We start from the raw sequence: 17,314 nt of genomic DNA on the forward strand, positions 1-17,314 counted from the left end.
TATTTACGTTTTACACAGCGTTTTTTTTAGTCATTTAAAAAAATACTATTTTTTTTTGGATCAATGGGATTTAAATAATTTTATATCTATTTTAAGCATTTTTTAAACAAACATTAAAGACCAAAGGTTTCCCAACTAATTTCTTTCATGAATAACACTAACCTAAAGGAAAAAGAAATGGTATTGTTTTTCCTCCTGCCTTGCTGGCAGCACTTGGTGGCAGAGGGTGTCCCGTCGTACTCTGAGGGACTTCTTCCACATCTGGCTCCCTCACCTGTGGTGCTCAGAAAGATGCCAGACACATGGCATCATGAATGGCTTGAGCTCATGATTTGAAAGTCCTATCTTAATTTGTCCTAAGAGTTTGGATTTTACATACAGTATACCATGAGCAGTATTTGCAACAGTGTGAAGTATTGTGGGAAAATCATATCTCCATACTTTTAAATTATGTGTTTTCAGCATAATTTGTGTGGGCTGCTGTTTTTGTAGGTAAGGGGCAGGAGTGGGTTTGCTTTTAGTCTTCTGGTCATGGTATGACCACAGGAGTCACTCATTGAATCTGCCTTCATACTGTCACACTATTATTCTGTACAGTATATAAACTATTCACAGTTTTATTAGTGCCAAGACTGAATCAGTGTTAGACTGTAGGTAAGACTATAGGTAAACATTAAAATCAGTAATACAGTATCAGTTTGCTTTGAATCGCGGATCTTCAAAGTTTTCCATGTTTAACTCCATGACCATGTGCATTTCACTATGTAGAATATTTCACATTGGTTGTTATGTATATACTTTTGAGATGGTTGATCTGTTTAATAACTTTTTAATGTAATGTTTTTATGGGACTGTGCACTTAAACCTGCTTATTTATATGTAAAAATGTTAATAGATTGGATTTGTAAAGGTAATGATGATTCCCCATCTATTTTTCATAAAAAAAGTGATCAAATTTGTTTAAATAAACAAATGAAACTACAAGTCTGTTATTAGTTTGTAATATTTTTGCACATTATTCACATAAATGAACAACCAGTTTTTTTTTTTCCCTTCAGTGTTATCTGCCTCGAAGCAGATTTGTTATGTGCAATGAGATAATAGTAAAAAGACAGCAGACAGGCTCATAATATATTTTATTTTTTAAGTTCAGCATTGCATATTTACTATTCATAAACATATTGCTTCATTGTTAACCCCAGGAAAGAGGAAAATATAATGATTAAATTAGAATTGCTTATTTAAAAAAGTTTTTGCATCACATTTTCCTGATACATGAGGTAATTTTGAAAAAGGACAGAACTCATCAATATAGTGAATAAAACCTCCCCTTTTTGTTTCACTCTCAGTCACTGAATAATGGAGTTAAGTTTAGTAAACCAAGGGTGCACTTGTCACTGAAGGCATGTATTCACAGGAAAAGTGCAGTCTGTTGTTCAGACTATACGATGCACATTTTAGTAGACAGTTTAATGATGACCAGCTTCACAATATTTGGGTTTACACTGCTGTTTTCTGATATTCAGGTCTAAATGACACTTTGTTTGTCAAAGTGGGGGTACGTGTTAAGGTCCAACTATTGTTAGTGGCTGAGCTTACAGGCTAGAAACAAAGCAGTGACAGAGGCAGCCCTGCTACAGGCCAGCATTCAAGACTGAACAGTTTTCCAGCAACTCATGCCGTAAATGCATTCCAGTTTTAACACATGCTAATTTAACCATATGCTTTGGTGCTGCTTGTAGCTGAGAGGAAAAGAAACTGACAGTTACAGTAATGTGCATGAGACAAAGTCTTCACAAAAGGGAGAATGGCAGAATGCAGAATGAGCACATGAAATTATAAGGACTATACACAACATGCAACGGACATGTGCGTTAATTGCATCGAACAGCTTAATGTTTCCGCTCTCATTTTTCTTTGACCTGAGATAAGTAAATCTTTGAATTACGGAAACAGAGAAAAGAACCCTAAACTGAGTTTTTTCCAAGCCACACACTCCTTATATACAGTAATTATATTAACTTCATCTGTGATCATCACACTGGTACATGTATCATGTTAAAAACAAAGAAGTCTTACAAAGTTTTAAGGCCCAGTATGATGGATAAACAATGAAGTTGGGTTTGAAAATTGGGAAAAAAAAGGATGCTTGTACAGTGTCGTGGGCCTGTGTAGGCACAAACTCAGCACACCCAAACCTGCAAACTAATCCAAACTTAAACTGCTACATTTAACTGTATCCATGACCACTGAGTTGACTAATGAAGAATATTTTAAAGACTTTTTTTCAATTCCCTCAGACACCCTGGAGTGCGGTACAATTATGTCTCAAGAGCATTCAAAGGTGCATGCAAAGTGCAATGGTGCGAAGGGGTGCAGGTTGGATAAATATTTCAAGAATTCGCAGTATTATAATCTTTTAATAAACGGCTGTGCTGAAAACACAGCAGGAGCACTTTTCCAATTCAAAATGGAAGACTTGGATCAAAAAGAGGGGGTAGGTTCAAATGAAACGGAAAACACCACAAGGGCTTAGAAATTGAAACTGATCAAGACATGCGAAAGCCACCGTTCTGCATCTGTCTGTACGCCCTAAACAAGAACACAGTCGCTGTGTGATTTTAAATTCAGAGACTGGATCCTACAAAAGGATGCCTTCCACAAAGAAAGACTTCAGGGGATACAAAAGTTGACATCTGGTGTTTTCCAGCCACAAGCGGAGTTGTGTTTATATTTCAGTGCTTAATATCCACTGGGCGTACGCACTAATGTCCCATTTCGATTATGTGTTAAAACCGCAACAGCTATTACTTTCCTTCCCTGTAGAAAAACAACAACTTGTTTACATCTGCAGATTCAAAATGGCGTTGAAACGGTGGAGCGGCTTTATGGGGAGTCTGCAGAAACTGGTAAACATGAGCGAGTCTGTAAGTTCAAAGGGTTTTGATATGGCTTGTCAAGGCAGTGTGTTTGGGTCAGCCAAGTTATCGTCTCCATCTGCTCTGATTAAACGCTCCACACGAATAGCCCAACGAGTGCTGTGCTCGACAGATCGTGATAGTCAATGACTCCTGAGTTGCTGACATGGTGTTTAAAAACAAGGACTAGCAGAAGCCATATTGATGATTGTTACTATTATTCAGCATGCTTTTGGTTGGCTTTCTAAGTTACTCTAAAATATGATGTGGAAAAGCATGTCAATTTTCAGGCTTTGACATTTTACATGAGACATTAATAACGGATGTCAATAACACGCTTAACAAGCATAAGATGCTTCCTATGAATCATGCTGCTGTAGTTTCTGTGTGCAGCTTGATTTCTAAAATAAGCTCTCAGGTGTTATTACTTCAAACCAATGCAACTTGAATGTACAACTCATATGCAGAACATGACTTCCAAACAGAGGGTGTGGGGACTTACGGTAAGAGCATAAAGCTAGGATAAGCCTGCAAGAGAAGTATGAGTCTATGGTAGAGTGCAAACGAGCCCCTCTCACCACTTGGATTAACAGTTTGAACAGAACCATTTGCATGGCAGACTGCGTTAGGCGAGCACGTCGACACCAGCCGTTTGGATTTAAAGTAGGTGCAGCTCAGTAGAAAGTGGACAGATGTGAAGAGGCGTGTGAGAGCGTGTAGCAGGACGTGTGTGTATTTGCGTGTGCGTGCTCAGTGGGTACTGTTGGTGCTCCAGTCGTAGGGGAGGAAGCGGACTTTGGTCTTCCCGGCGGAGAGGACGCCCTGCAGGCTGGTCTTCTTCGGAGAGTCGCCCATGTGCTCCACCACCCAGTTCAGCAGCTACCAGAGCGACGCAGCGGAAGAGAAAACACACAGTGAGGTTCAGGGTTATTGGGGTGGTATCAGTGCTTTTATACACCAGCTCTTTTCATCAGTGTATATCCATTTTAATCATAAATTGTGACATGCAGATGTACAGATGTCAACTGCATTGCCTCTGTCGCTGGCGTATTACTTTTACTCTGACTGACTTTGTGAATAAGACTGCAAGCCGGGATAAAACAAGCTAAACAAAACAATCAAGGTCTGTATTATTTGCTTTTAAGTTTTGATTGAAAAAGACAAGACTTCGCAACTTTTCTTGGTCCTCAAACATGACTGCAGCAACAAATAACCACATTTCAGTCCGCAGCCATCGCTGTGACATCAAGTGCAGAAAGTGTGCTTTTATAAATACAAACATAAATCAGTTGGGAGTCAAAGCTACCTTCTCATCAGTGCCTCCAAAGTCATCTTTGTACCACTTGAATATCTGACTGAGTCGCACTTCTCTTTTCCCAGAATCCACCACACAGCCGTCGTCGTTCTCCAGGAAGGCCTCAGCCGCCGTGCGGAGCTGGCTGTCAATGTCCTGATGGATCAGAATTTGTTTCAGACCATGTAGATAGCCCCCCAGTACATTCCCAATACTAACTAATGAATCAGTAAATACATTTCGGCTTCACAATCGATCAGTTTATAAAGAAATCAACTATTAAATAATATGCTGGGTCATTAACTCCAAGCCACAAACATGCAAACTTAACATAGTTTTTTGTTTGTATGTTGTTGTAATTATTCCAGACACACTAACATAACAACAAGTCAACAAGTGTAGCTAATGTATTGTAAACATAGACGATATAAAAAGTGCATTCAAACACAAGGCTTGAACAGTATCTGTTGTTGTTGACACATTCAACACAAGCAGATAATTCTGTCAGGAAAACCAACTAAGTCTGGTCGCACCAGTGTTCTTCAAAATCTGCTTACCTGGGGAGTGTATGTTTTAATTGGTGGGCAGCCCTTGGCGCCACAGTTCAAGGCAAAATGAATGAGAGGCTCAGCATCTGGAAGTGCCACCTAGTGGACGAAGTGGGAAGTGAAATATTACTATTTCATGTAAAACTTGGCACTGGTGAGTCGGTGAAGTGTTCAGGCTGTGATTGAACAGAATGTCTGAATACTTGTAGCCGCGGGTCCGTTTTGGAGAAGGGTCTCAGGAGCTGTGCGACGCCTTTTCTGTTCCCTCTCAGAACACCATTCTCAATGTCCTGCAGTGTGAACACTTCTCCTCCAATCAGGTAGCTCACGTAGTTGAAGAACTACACGTTGGGACAGAATCAAGAATTTTTAAAGCAGCATCGAATGGTAAGACAATATCAAAAAGGTAACCTTTTTTCCCAAATCTTTCCAAACAAAAAGTTGAGATAACACAGACATTCATGCCATTTAGCATGCTAATGCTTTATCTTTATATTCCAGTCTGAATGTAAAATAATGTATAATATAATTTGGGTAAATAGAAATACTGTATACTATATTAGAGACTCTGTGGAATGAGTTTTAAGTGCATCTGTGTAGTCCTACTCTGTATCTTTGCCACATGTTGGTGGGGGCCCCCAGGCGTAGGTTTCCATGGATGACCAAGGCGTTATAGATGTTAATGAAGAAGGCCAGCTTCTCCTCCCGACTCAGCGACAGCAGCTCCACCCTCTGCAGCTGAATGGCGAGCTCAGAGTAGCGCTCAAAGGCAGGGTTCACCGACATGCCTTTGTAGTCCACAGACTGCGGGAGCAAGGACGGCACGTTGTGTACACACACTCGTTTTCACCAAATTCACAGAGGTAAAGTAAGCCAGGATTGTCATTGGTTTAGCCATACCAAACACACAGATGAAAACAAGCACTGAGTTAATGGGGACATTACCTTGCCATCAGCAGAGAGATGCTCCGAGAACAATTTTAGAATCATCTCCCGTAAAAGCAAAGAGAGCTCAGCAGCTGAGAGAGAGAGAGAGACAGAGAGGAAAAGACAGAGAGACAGAGACAGACACAAATAGAGAGAGAGAGAGACAGGGACAGAGACAGACAGACACAGAGAGAGAGAGAGAGAAAGAGACATAAAGAGAGAGAGACAGACAGACGGGGGCAGAGACAGAGAGATAGAGGGAGAGAGACAGAGACAAACAGACAGAGAGAGAGAGAGACAGAGACAGACAGACAGTGATAGACAAAGAGAAAAGGGGCAAGAGAGAGACAGAGAGACAGAGAGATAGAGAGATATAGAGAGAGATGTGTTGTTAATGTTTGATACTTTCAGTCGTTTTTTCTGGTGGGACAAACCAAACCATGATCTGACTGGTAGGAGCTGTGATATACTTTGACTTTAGCATTAGCATTCCACATTAGCCCCAGAATCATGAGAATCATCAGATATTTTTTAAGGACATATTCCACGTTTTGTTTAAATGTAAGAACACAGCGCGTAGCTGGATTTCAAAACATTAACAAAGAGCTGGGCCACAATCTGCGGGGTGTCACTGGGCGCTGTAACAGAAGCAGCAAGTGTATATTTAAAGTCACTGTGAAATAAACCAGTGGGGAAAAAAGTAATGGACAAACTGCATAAAGATCAGGTGAACCTTGATGTTGTACAAATGAGATCACTGTAAGGAAACATTACCTGTGAGAAAAGAGCATTGCAGATAAATTTAAAAGAAAAAAAGTGTTTGCGTTATTCGAGCACAATAACACTCATACGAACAGAAGCAGATTATGATCGCCTCGGTGTTGTAGAGCACGGGTCAGCTTGTTAGTTAGCCTCTCGAGGTGTGCAACATTCCATTTGTTACAAAAACAGCAACACAGAGCCAGGCAAGACGTCTTACCACCATCCCAGAAGAAAGAAAAAGCTTGAAGGTATTAATCTATCACAGGAGGCCACCAAACCCGCAGAAAAGCAGAACGTGGATTTGAAATAGAGCTTTGGTGATATATATTTTCAGGCCATTTTTCCTGTTTTTCTTCAGTTCCCATCAGAATCAAATCAGGCTTTTTCAGGGTACTGTTGAGCTTTTTCATGGAGTTGAAGGACTGAATTAACCACAATATTTCTCTCAATATGCCTTTGTTCACTGATGAGGACCACGATTTACAGCTGAAAGCTCTGCAAATAGGTAGTAAATGGACCTTCAGTTGTGTGTTGTTGGGTTTTTTTTATGCTACAGGTGGTTCCTGTAGATATTAATGCTCATGCTGCATCGTCACCATCATACAGGAAGTGGAAATCACTTCTGGATTATTTTTTTTCTTTTTTAATTGAGAGGCCATTATGAGATATATCATTAACCCTTGCTTCAGTTCTTACCACCACACTGCTCACTGACATGAAACACAAACCCAAGCCAACCCAAAAGGATCATATACCAAGCCAGCAGCAAAGAAAGGACAGCGGTTAGAGAGCACTGGAGGGGACCCGTCAGCGTGAACCTGGGAAGCGATGCGTGTGTGCCCCAAAGCCTTGTCCAGTCCTGACCTACCAGGGATGGGAGCGCAGGATGCCGTCTGTCCTGCGTTGAGGGCCGAGTGAGGGTCGTCCTCCAGCAGCCTGTACAGTGTGTCCATGGTGTCTTTGCCTTCTCCAAAGCTGCCGTCCTGCCGCCCACAGCCACGCACACTGACCATGTACTTCTTCTGCAACAAAGCTTGGCCAGCACTACAGGCCTCAGCCCTGGCTGGCACACACACGGCCACAGTCAAGGGTTGATAGAGCTGGATTTGACTGTGCCTTGTATGAATCAGGGAGCTCCTTTGAGGTAGTTTAATGAATTTGTCTGTTTTACTACAGGTCTATAGCCTTACTTACCCATGCCCTTCTCGTTCTGCAGCCAGTCAACCAGTTGATCACCTGAGAAGCTCTTTTTGTATAATGTCAGTCCCCTCCTATGACTGCCAATCACACCGGCATGTTTGAGGTCCTCTACCAGGTCGGCAAACTCATCTCTCTCACACATAATCTCTGCGAGGGCGGGAATGTGCCAAGCCACACATGTACAAAAACACAAAAATATACGTTGTTTGGTGTAAAAAATGCCAGAAAATGGTGAAAAACATCAATCAGTGTTTCCCAAAGTCCAAGAAGACGCCCTCAATTGTCTTTGTTTTGTAAACACCCAATGATTTTCAGTTTACCGCCAAAGAGAAGAGAAGAAACCACAAAATATTCGCAGTTAAGGAGCTAGAATCTGAAAATTTTGACTTTTTTCCTTACAACATTACTCAAACCAACTAATCGCTTATCAAAATAGTTGCAAATAATTGAATAGTTGACAACTAATCGATTAATCATTGCAGCTCTGGGCTAAACAGCATCAAATCCAAGTGGGTCATTTACATTAGACATGGCCCGTCAGCTTGGCCTGACGAGTCTTTTTCACCACATTAACACTGGGGTATGCAGTGGCCTGTACACACCTCACAGCAGCCAAAGCTGGCTTACATTGCAGAAAAAACATCCAACGTGGTATCATAAAAGTTATAACCAAAAATTTTGAGGGGGAGAGGACGGATAGAATGAAAGCTTTGACATTATGATTTCAATATGAAGGAATAAATTCAGCATTTGTAAGCACCCCTCTGCCAAAACCCAGCTGCTAGCTTGCTGCTAACTAGTGATGTTGCAATCGTTATATCAAAGCTAACACTAAATTAAAATCTCTGCCCACAAAAGGCTCCACACTGTAGGGAGCTTAATGATCACATATAATGAGGCAGCCTGGTGTTACTGAGTATCCATCCAGAGTATCAGGTATCCTGTATTAACTGTCAGGAGATGAGCGTGCACACACACACACACACACACACACACACACACACACACACACACACACAGTTGCCTAAAATACCACCATGTTCATATATGGCAGCACTAGTAGTAACTATAGTTCTAAGTATAGTTCATCAGAGTCAATACCGCACATTAAGGAGATGTCTCCCTCAGTGCGCTTCATTTCGCCATCTGACAACACATCTCTGAGCAGGGCAAATCAATCTGAAACTGATCATTTTCAAACGAAAACTTCAACATAAAGCAATGAATCCACCCCAGAGACAGAAAACACTGTTCAATAATCGTTTAAACACACCATGAGCAGTACATTAAGAACAGATTAAGGCTTTAACGACTGCAGGATGCGATGCAGAAAAAGACTTATTTTTCTCATCTGTAATCTAATTGACTGTTCCTACATGTGGAGGCAAAGCAAAAACCTTTTTTTTTAGACCAATAAATCTCTCACCTCCATCAGTCTCCCCAGCTATGTCCTCTGATTGGTTCTCCTCCGGTAGTGGGGGAGCATCTGCTGGAAGAGGTTCCTCCTTGACCAGATTCACCAACCTCTGAAGCTCCTCAGGAGCCTGTGGAGGTGAAACAGATCAACACGCACACACAAGAGTGAACTCAGAGTGCTGGCCAGGTGAGTCTGGCTGAAAGGAAGGAAAGTGAAATATTGGAGGTAACAGACGGTGAAGCACATACTGCAATACCACGACTGCTAGATGCAACCAGGCAGAGATTTGTTTTAATTTTTTTTTTGTATAGTGCAATGGTGTTGCAAGCAAGGGTCCTGCTTCCTAACTGCATGACTTCCTGTGTACGTTTACAACATTGGTAGATGCAATTATGATTTTTTTGACACTGTTTAAAGGTGTTTTCACTCCTTCTCACCAATTTCTGTAGGTCATCGTTGCCCCCAACATGAATGTTGTTGAAGAAGATCTGAGGGACTGTGCTGCGTCCCGTCAGCTCCTTCACCTTGGCTCTTAGCTCTGGATGTCTTCCAATATCCACCTCACATACGGGTACTCCCAAACGCCCAAGAGTGGCCTTAGCCTTCATGCAGTGTGGGCAGCCCTGGATGGAGTACACCGTTACCCGGCCCAGAGGATTGCTCTTACACTCCCCCATCTGCAGAAATAACAGAAAGATAACAAACAACAAACAAATAACAAAGAGAGAGTTTTAAGCTTTAGCCTTCCAGAGAAAACCGGTTTAGCCCCATGCTTTTCCAGGAAAACTGTTTTACATGCATACAAATGTACCCACATTTCATCCCTTGTCTTCCTCTTCTGCTTTTTGCTACAGAGTAAGTAGAGATCACACAGTAGGTGCTTTACCCAATATACCTAAACTACGTTAAGACTCTATTTAAATAAGAAGCATGTTGCATACATACTATTATATTGGTGTATTGTATACCCAGGGTATTGCATACTTTTTCTGGGTTTGTGGTTTCACACATTTCCAGCTTTGTTCTTCATGTGCAAATGTGTAGATACTGTGCATACAGTATATACTGTATAATCACACATGTATATGTACACACAGCTTTATGTAAATGGAGTGTATTTATAGAGCACTTTTCAAGCCTTACCGACCACTCAAAGCACTTTACAACAAGAACAAGCGTTCATCCATTCATACATTATGAGTAATAACCATTCACACACATACACAACCCTCTGATAAGTGGACAACCACTCTACCCCCTGAGCAATGTTTTAATATCTGGTATATTTACACGTACTACTTGAGAGAGGAACCTTTTTTTCTCACCCACACACAATGATAAAACTATTATTCTGACTGAGATTAACTGGTTCCAGTATGCATGTATATTTCTGTTTTCTGAAGGAGACAATACTCCAAATGCTTTTGCACAAGAGAGAAGTTGCTGTGTTCCGCTTTCTGTAGTTTTAATGATATATAAATCACAGTATAGAGTGATGTTCTCCTTGCTAGTTGACGGTTTTATACCAGCAATCTCAAAGTCCTTTATAACTTCTAGAGAGGAAATTATGAGGAGTTAAGAAACTCTTTGACTGGTGCAATTTCCTCACAGCTCATTTCTGAACATTTTCTTGTTTTGGCAGCAGGCCAATGTGATTTCAGCTATGTGAAATGTTAGTGGCTTATTTTGTACGAAGTTGGATTTATGAAGTTCCTCATTCATTCTGATGCAACTTCAGGCCAGCAGTCAGTCAATATTGGATTACCCTTATCAAGATCTCCTTGTTAATTGTTCATTCCTGTTCATAAAAGTTGGTCAAGGTCCCATGCTTTGTCCTGTTTTCTAAACAGTTTTGCTTTCTTTAATGAAAATACCAGTAGTTAGTGCAATTACATAAAGAATGCTGACGCGAGATATGACTATTCAAATACAAATATTTCCCCGGCAGAGACTTCACTTCAAAATGTTCAAATTCTAGAACTAGTTTAGTAATGTTACTGTTTTCTACGTGATTCTACTACCACATTCTTCAAGTTGGTTATATTTGATAGTTATAATAATTTCTTCAAATGCCAATCCCGAATTTGAGGATGACAGTTCTTGTTTTAGAAAAAGTAATTAGTTGAATTTTAAGTTGCATAAACCGTTAATAACATGCAAGGATATGCTCAATCACCCACGTTTTTTATGGAGTTCGGGATGGGGACAGATGTTTGTTTCTCTATCCGTACAGCAATATAAGCGCCAAAACTATCAACAAAGATGCAATTATTACACTAAGTTACACTATCTAATGATGGATAACAGCGTTAACCTTGTCCTAGCTAAATTACGGAATGGCGTTAACAAGCTAATGCTGAGGATAACATTATATTCAGCAAATGATGACAACGGTACGTTACCTTTCAGCGATTAACTCCTTCGCTCGGAGTACAATTTAAAATCGCACAGCTGATACCCTTAGCCCTGTTAATTAAAACATATTAGTTAATACATATATTACATGTAACGCCAGCTGGGAGGTCGGTCGTCTCGCAGCTAAATTACCCAGCAGCACTGGTAGTAAGTGCAATCATCACTGCGCAGGCTAGCCTATATTAGCTGCTTTAGCGGCTATCTTGTCTTACGATGCCTTCACCGCTCCTAGTAAACTCCATCATCGAGCGCTGTTGACCATACATTATAATGCCTATAGACTCAATTGCCATCACAAACCACATCATACGTTTGACAGCACAGGGGGAAGCATCAGCTGCCCACCTGTCACAAATAATTATTTAGCCAATGAAACAAAGATTTAGGAAACAATGCGCTTGGATGATCTTTAAGTTATTGTTATTATTCCGAGTATTATTGCTCTTATTCGTATTCTTCTTATTATTATTATTCTTTTTAGTAGTAGGAGTAGAAGTAGTGGTAGTAGTATCAGAGATTCTGTGTGGATTTAAAAGATGCCTGTATGTTTTTTGCGGCTTGCTCAATTAGCAAGAATTTATTGATAACATGAAAATGTGCAAAAATGTTGCATTACTTAGATTTAAGCATTTAAGCATTTATTTTGAATATAGACACAGGTAAACATCGAACATAATCATTGCTGCAAACACCGGTGTTGGAAACGTACAGTAACATGGAACGTACAGTAACTGAAAACCCATGTCAAAATCATTGTGAACTATTTCTTGTTGTAAACCTTCTGAAAGATCTGTTTTTCTCAGGGATGTTGGGTTGATAAATGAAGAAAAAGTATAATGAGTCTTAAACACTAAAAACACTTTAAGTGAGCAGGAGAAAGTAACAAGATAGGATAAAGTAGTTAAGGTCGTGCGGTTCGGTTATTCAACTTGAAACTCTAATAATTCCTACATCATTCCAGGCAGCAAATGCGCTTGTCTTTTGCTGGTTGTACTGTCCTACCGGCTTTGCACGGAACGTTTTCCGAGTCATGTTTGTTTCGTTACGGACAATTTCCTCGTGGGACACGCATAACAGGAAGACAAACCCAGGTTTTCATATGTCGGTTGAGAAGATGCCAGGGCTGTCAGAAACAGAGCGCGCTGGATGTATGAAAATACTGACGTTAATGTCAAAATGCGACATACTCTCACTTAGCGACACGGTCACGAATAAGTTGATAGTCGTGGAAAATGTTACAGGTATGTTTTAATCACTACGCGATCGTTACCCGATGAAGTTAGCTAGGGTACCTTAACCTACAGTACACTTTCTCATATGTCGACAGAGAATGAATGAGATAAGGAAAGAATGAATTGTCAATTTCTCAAAATTAGCTGACCACTGCTGACACCAGGGATAGCAAAACTGGCATTTGAGACGTTATTTTTCTCAAAAACATTGTGATCAGATCATAAAACCATCAAATTTTCTTTGGACGTTATGTTCATCTGTTTGTATAGAGGCTGTGGAAACAATTCTCTCCTTCACTAAAAATGCCGAGGAGCTCCTGAAAAGGAAGAAAGTTCATCGAGACCTCATATTCAGATACCTGGCCAAAGAGGGCGTGGCGATGCCCGTGAACACCGAGAAGCACCAGCTGATAAAGAGGACGCTGGAGCTGTGGTCGTCTGGAAAGGTAAGGTCAGCCAGCCACCATTAAGATGTTGGCATGGTTGAATCTCTGGAATTAAACGTTTGGGTGAGAAGGTGAAGCTCAACTGGTATTGTAGCTTCATTAGCTGATGGCTCAGCTGATCTCAAACCAGCAACACATCAGCTGACAGCTCATCCAATTCTCTGCTTCTCACTCTATTGGCATATCTGAAACAGGGCGCCCTATTTAAGATGTCCTGTCCTGCTTACCCTCAATTCTTCCTCTGCAAGCCGTTTAAAAACCCACCTCCCTCCCAGCTCCACCTTTTATGCTATGTCTGAGGTACTCAGTGTCATTTCTGTTGTCATCGATACCTGCTCTGTTCTGTTCCCTTTGGGGTCTCTGCTGCTGCTATCCCTACTCTAGCTGTTCCATGCAGGCAGATGGAAGCATTGGGTGTTCGATAAAATGTTGTAATTGCAAGCTTCAGGACTTTTTCACAAAAAGTGATTGATGCAGTACAATTTTCCATCAGTTCAGCCTTAGATGTAAGAAGGATAGGACACAGCAGAAGGGATGCAGTGTTGTCTTCCTGCAAGGGAAATGTCAGTTATGAGTGGTTAACAGCATGCGTTATTGGAAAGTGTCTACAGAGAAGCACTCCTGGCACAACTTGGCATTGTATTTGAGTTTACCAATGAAGTCTCATTCCTTTAAGGCTGCGATTGACAAGAACCTTCATGGAGAGACAGATGAGACAAACAGAGTGTCTGACTCCACAAGCGCAAAGGCTGAGGGGGGCTTTGACCCAATGGTCCTCGGCCAGCAGTTCTGCCAGTGGTTCTTCCAGCTCCTTAACAGTCAGAACCCCTCGCTGGGCCAGCAGCCTCAGGACTGGGGACCACAACACTTCTGGCCAGATGTGAAGCTACGCCTCCTCTCCAGGTAGTGATGCCATTAACAGTAAGGACTTTGAATTTAAGCTTCTGTTGCTGTGTGGTTTGTTAGCTTCTCAGTGTTCACCGCTGTTAGGTATTTTGTGCACGGTTTGTTTACAAATTAGCTTGAAGAGAGACTGCTGAGAAGGGGGCAACATGTTCATCATGTGTTGGTTCTCTCCTGAGTAAAGGACCATAGACAGAACATTGAGATTTAAAGGTCTGGTGTGCATGACTTAGGGGGGTTTATTGACAGAAATGAATGTAATATTCATAATTACATTTTCATGAGTGTATAATTACCTGAAAATTAGACTTGTGTTTTCGTTACCTAGAATGAGGCCTGTCTGTGTACAGAGGGAGCGGGCCGTCTTCCATGGATTCCACCGTGCTGCACCACCATGTTTATACAGTAGCCAAGAACAGATGAACCAAAGTCTGGCCCAAGATTGTGCCTTTCGTGTTTTCAGCAGCTACCACCAGGGGAGGGTGGGGAGAGGGGTGGATGGTTGCAATCAGCAGTCTCACCACTAGATGCCACTAAATCCCACACACAAGACCGTTTAGATTTTCTATGGAAGTTTTTAATTCATGATTACCCATCTGCATTTTATTAATTTGTATAATTTTCCATTTTCAGGTTTATTCCAGCTGAACTAAAAACTGAATTTTTCTGTATTTGGTGACTCCTAATGGTAGAATAAAGCAAAACACAGTGTCGTACATCAAATGGAACAGTGAGATAAACACTGCACTTATTACTTAATTTTTCTGCAAAAAAAAAAAAAAAAGAAAGATGTGATAATCACACAGTCCTACACATATAGGCCTGAACTTGACCTGTGTTTTACTATAGTTACAATTAACTTAAACTGTGCTGACAGAGCTGTGTCTCCCTCTCTCAGAGCTGGCAGCGAACAGATGGAGGAGTTCCTGGGTGCTGAACTGGTTAACCTTCGTCTCCTGGCACTGACCAAGGAAGAGCGCCTCCTCCTCAGCCCCAACCTGGAGCCTCACGGTCTCAAGGTCCTGGCCTCCTCCCATGGCCTGGTACTGGTGGCTGTAGCCGGGACCATCCACAGAGATGGAGCCTGCCTGGGCATCTTTGAGCAAATCTTTGGCCTCATCCGCTCCCCGCTCGAGAACAACAGCTGGAAGATCAAGTTTGTCAACCTGAAGATCAGAGGGCATGATGCTCTGGGTGGGACAGATGTGGCAGCACCGACTTTGAGTTGCAACTCTACAGAACTGCAGCTTCTCTGCAGTTGATGAACCTCTTTACCTCTTTCTTTTACATTATTTACTCTGTGAAGGTCTAACTGAGCCTGGTCTATCTCATGTGACTGGGCCAAACACGTTTACTCAGGCAGTTGTTTTCAGAGAGCCGATCTGGCAACTCTCCTGGCATAGACCTCTCTTCTAAAGTTATGTTTAACATTTCTGTCAGGGTGAACAGGTAGGTGGACACTATTGCATGCAAATCTCCTTTATACACACGTCATTTCTGTAACATAAAAGCATGGCAGAATTTGAGAAAAAGTTCCCTTATAGAATTCTGCTGCTATCTGCTGTCACTGGTTGCGGAAACATACTGTCTGATGCAAAGCAAAGCTTTTCTTCCTGTGCCTTGTGTGAGAAACCTGTGGAAAAAGAGACGTGGATGTGCTCCTGTAAATATGTATCATAGCAAATATACAGATTATATTGACACTTGGGCTCTGTAATGACAAGTAGGTCACTGCGTACGAACAGAACAAATGTGTGTGTTCATATGACAATAGAGAGTCAATAAAAATTGATTTTGACCGTAAGATAAGCTTGCTGTGCTTTTATGGGATGAACAAAGGTCAAGCCGTAATGTTTACAGATGTATCTAATTCGTATTGTGTCAGACAAGCTGACAGGGGGTTTGTAATCATGTGCAGGTCTGTGGTGGATATATCTCAAAGTCTAATATTTAGGCAGCGAACCGATGAATGGCTGCTGAACTGGCCAGCCTTCATCTCTTGGCCTTGACCAGGGAAGAGTGCCTCCTCTTCAGCCGCAGCCAAGCTTCATGGCCCAGTGCTGGTGGCTTAATCAAAATATCTTAAATGTGGTATAGCCTGTACTGTTCTGTACTGCAGTGTTTAAAGATTGAGTTGTTCTTTCCGGCAGTGTGGCTTTATCCCTGTTTATAGGTACATTTAAGTGCCGGGGCTAATCAGGAAGCTGTATTAAAAAGACTCAGACCTGTGCCACTTGGTGCACTCTTGTAAAACTGCAGCTCTTAATGAACCATATTCTCTGATTTATTTGTGCTTTTTAAAATTGGCATTTTATTCACTGCTGCAGTTACACAGACAATTTTGTGATGCTTCATTGATGAAGGCTGTGCGACGGCACAACTGTTACTGTGGGCAAAATATTGTGACGTTAATTTATATGAGTTATCTTGTGATTCCCACCAGTGGTGTAGAATAGCTCCCTCAATGTAGAATATCATTCTCATATTTTCCATTTGGATAGCACAGTACACAGCTGTAGGGGGAATAACAGCCTAACTGTTTGTTTTCTTTCTATGTTTTCCATTTATCCTGGGAAACAGTGTAAATTGGCACAAAATGTGCATGTGAATGTAGTAAGTCTCACTTGGCCTTAACCAAAACAGAAAAAGGATCACTCTAAATTACTCCAGTCCAGATACTGTTCAGTCCTACGACTCAGAGCTATGTGTACAATAACAGCTGATGCTGCACCGAAGGCCCAGTAATATGTATTATCGCAGCATTCACCAAAGTATTAAGATGAACAGGTCCCTTTTTCTCCCAGAAGTGAGCTCTGTGTTCATCATGATATTTCACTGCAAAGAGATACGATGCATATTTTTTCTGATGTTCATAGGATGTGTTAGTAGAATGCATTTTTGTCATAGTTATGTGTATTTGTTGTGACTTTCACCCCCCACATGCCAGCAGAGGGCAAGCATGTGTACATTGTGTCCACACCATGCAATCCATAGCCTGGCAGCTCTGTCACCGGCTGTCAGAATGCATGAAGACATAGTTTTTGAGGCCAGTTTGATATATTTTGGATTGGTGGAGCTAATATTTTGTACATGATATCCATAAGCTGGACTATTTCCATGCCCTTTAGACAGCCTTAATTGCAGGTGTCTTTGTAGGCCTGTTTATATTAGATGGTGAGACATCTGATATAAAAATAGACAAATTCACTAGCTGTTGTCAGGAAAGACCACATTCTATTTTTTAATGGCCAG

At 41.3% G+C, this 17,314-nt stretch overlaps 2 protein-coding genes across 3 annotated transcripts; one reads left to right on the forward strand and one right to left on the reverse strand.

The window, feature by feature from the left end:
* Nucleotides 1-1,124: 1,124 nt before the first annotated feature.
* zgc:152951 (uncharacterized protein LOC569013 homolog) lies at nucleotides 1,125-11,630 on the reverse strand. The gene is made up of 11 exons (XM_041950696.1): nucleotides 11,469-11,630; nucleotides 9,504-9,743; nucleotides 9,076-9,193; nucleotides 7,644-7,796; nucleotides 7,318-7,512; nucleotides 5,706-5,779; nucleotides 5,367-5,564; nucleotides 4,964-5,101; nucleotides 4,770-4,859; nucleotides 4,225-4,368; nucleotides 1,125-3,797 (listed from the first exon to the last, which is right to left on the reverse strand). The coding sequence occupies exons 2-11, from the start codon at nucleotides 9,741-9,743 to the stop codon at nucleotides 3,669-3,671; spliced, it is 1,479 nt and encodes a 492-aa protein (XP_041806630.1). The 5' UTR covers nucleotides 11,469-11,630; the 3' UTR covers nucleotides 1,125-3,668.
* A 936-nt stretch (nucleotides 11,631-12,566) lies between these two features.
* c13h3orf38 (chromosome 13 C3orf38 homolog) lies at nucleotides 12,567-15,855 on the forward strand. Of its 2 annotated transcripts, none has more exons than XM_041951199.1 (4): nucleotides 12,567-12,722; nucleotides 12,984-13,159; nucleotides 13,836-14,062; nucleotides 14,961-15,855. In XM_041951199.1, exons 1-4 carry the CDS (start codon nucleotides 12,581-12,583, stop codon nucleotides 15,322-15,324), a joined length of 909 nt encoding a protein of 302 aa, XP_041807133.1. In that variant the 5' UTR covers nucleotides 12,567-12,580; the 3' UTR covers nucleotides 15,325-15,855. The 2 variants fall into 2 exon arrangements, with proteins under 2 accessions (XP_041807133.1, XP_041807135.1); XM_041951201.1 differs by lacking the exon at nucleotides 14,961-15,855 and adding an exon at nucleotides 14,391-14,875.
* The last annotated feature ends 1,459 nt before the right edge of the window (nucleotides 15,856-17,314 follow it).

Source organism: Chelmon rostratus, chromosome 13 (assembly GCF_017976325.1).
Source record: "Chelmon rostratus isolate fCheRos1 chromosome 13, fCheRos1.pri, whole genome shotgun sequence".
NCBI lineage: Eukaryota > Metazoa > Chordata > Actinopteri > Chaetodontiformes > Chaetodontidae > Chelmon > Chelmon rostratus.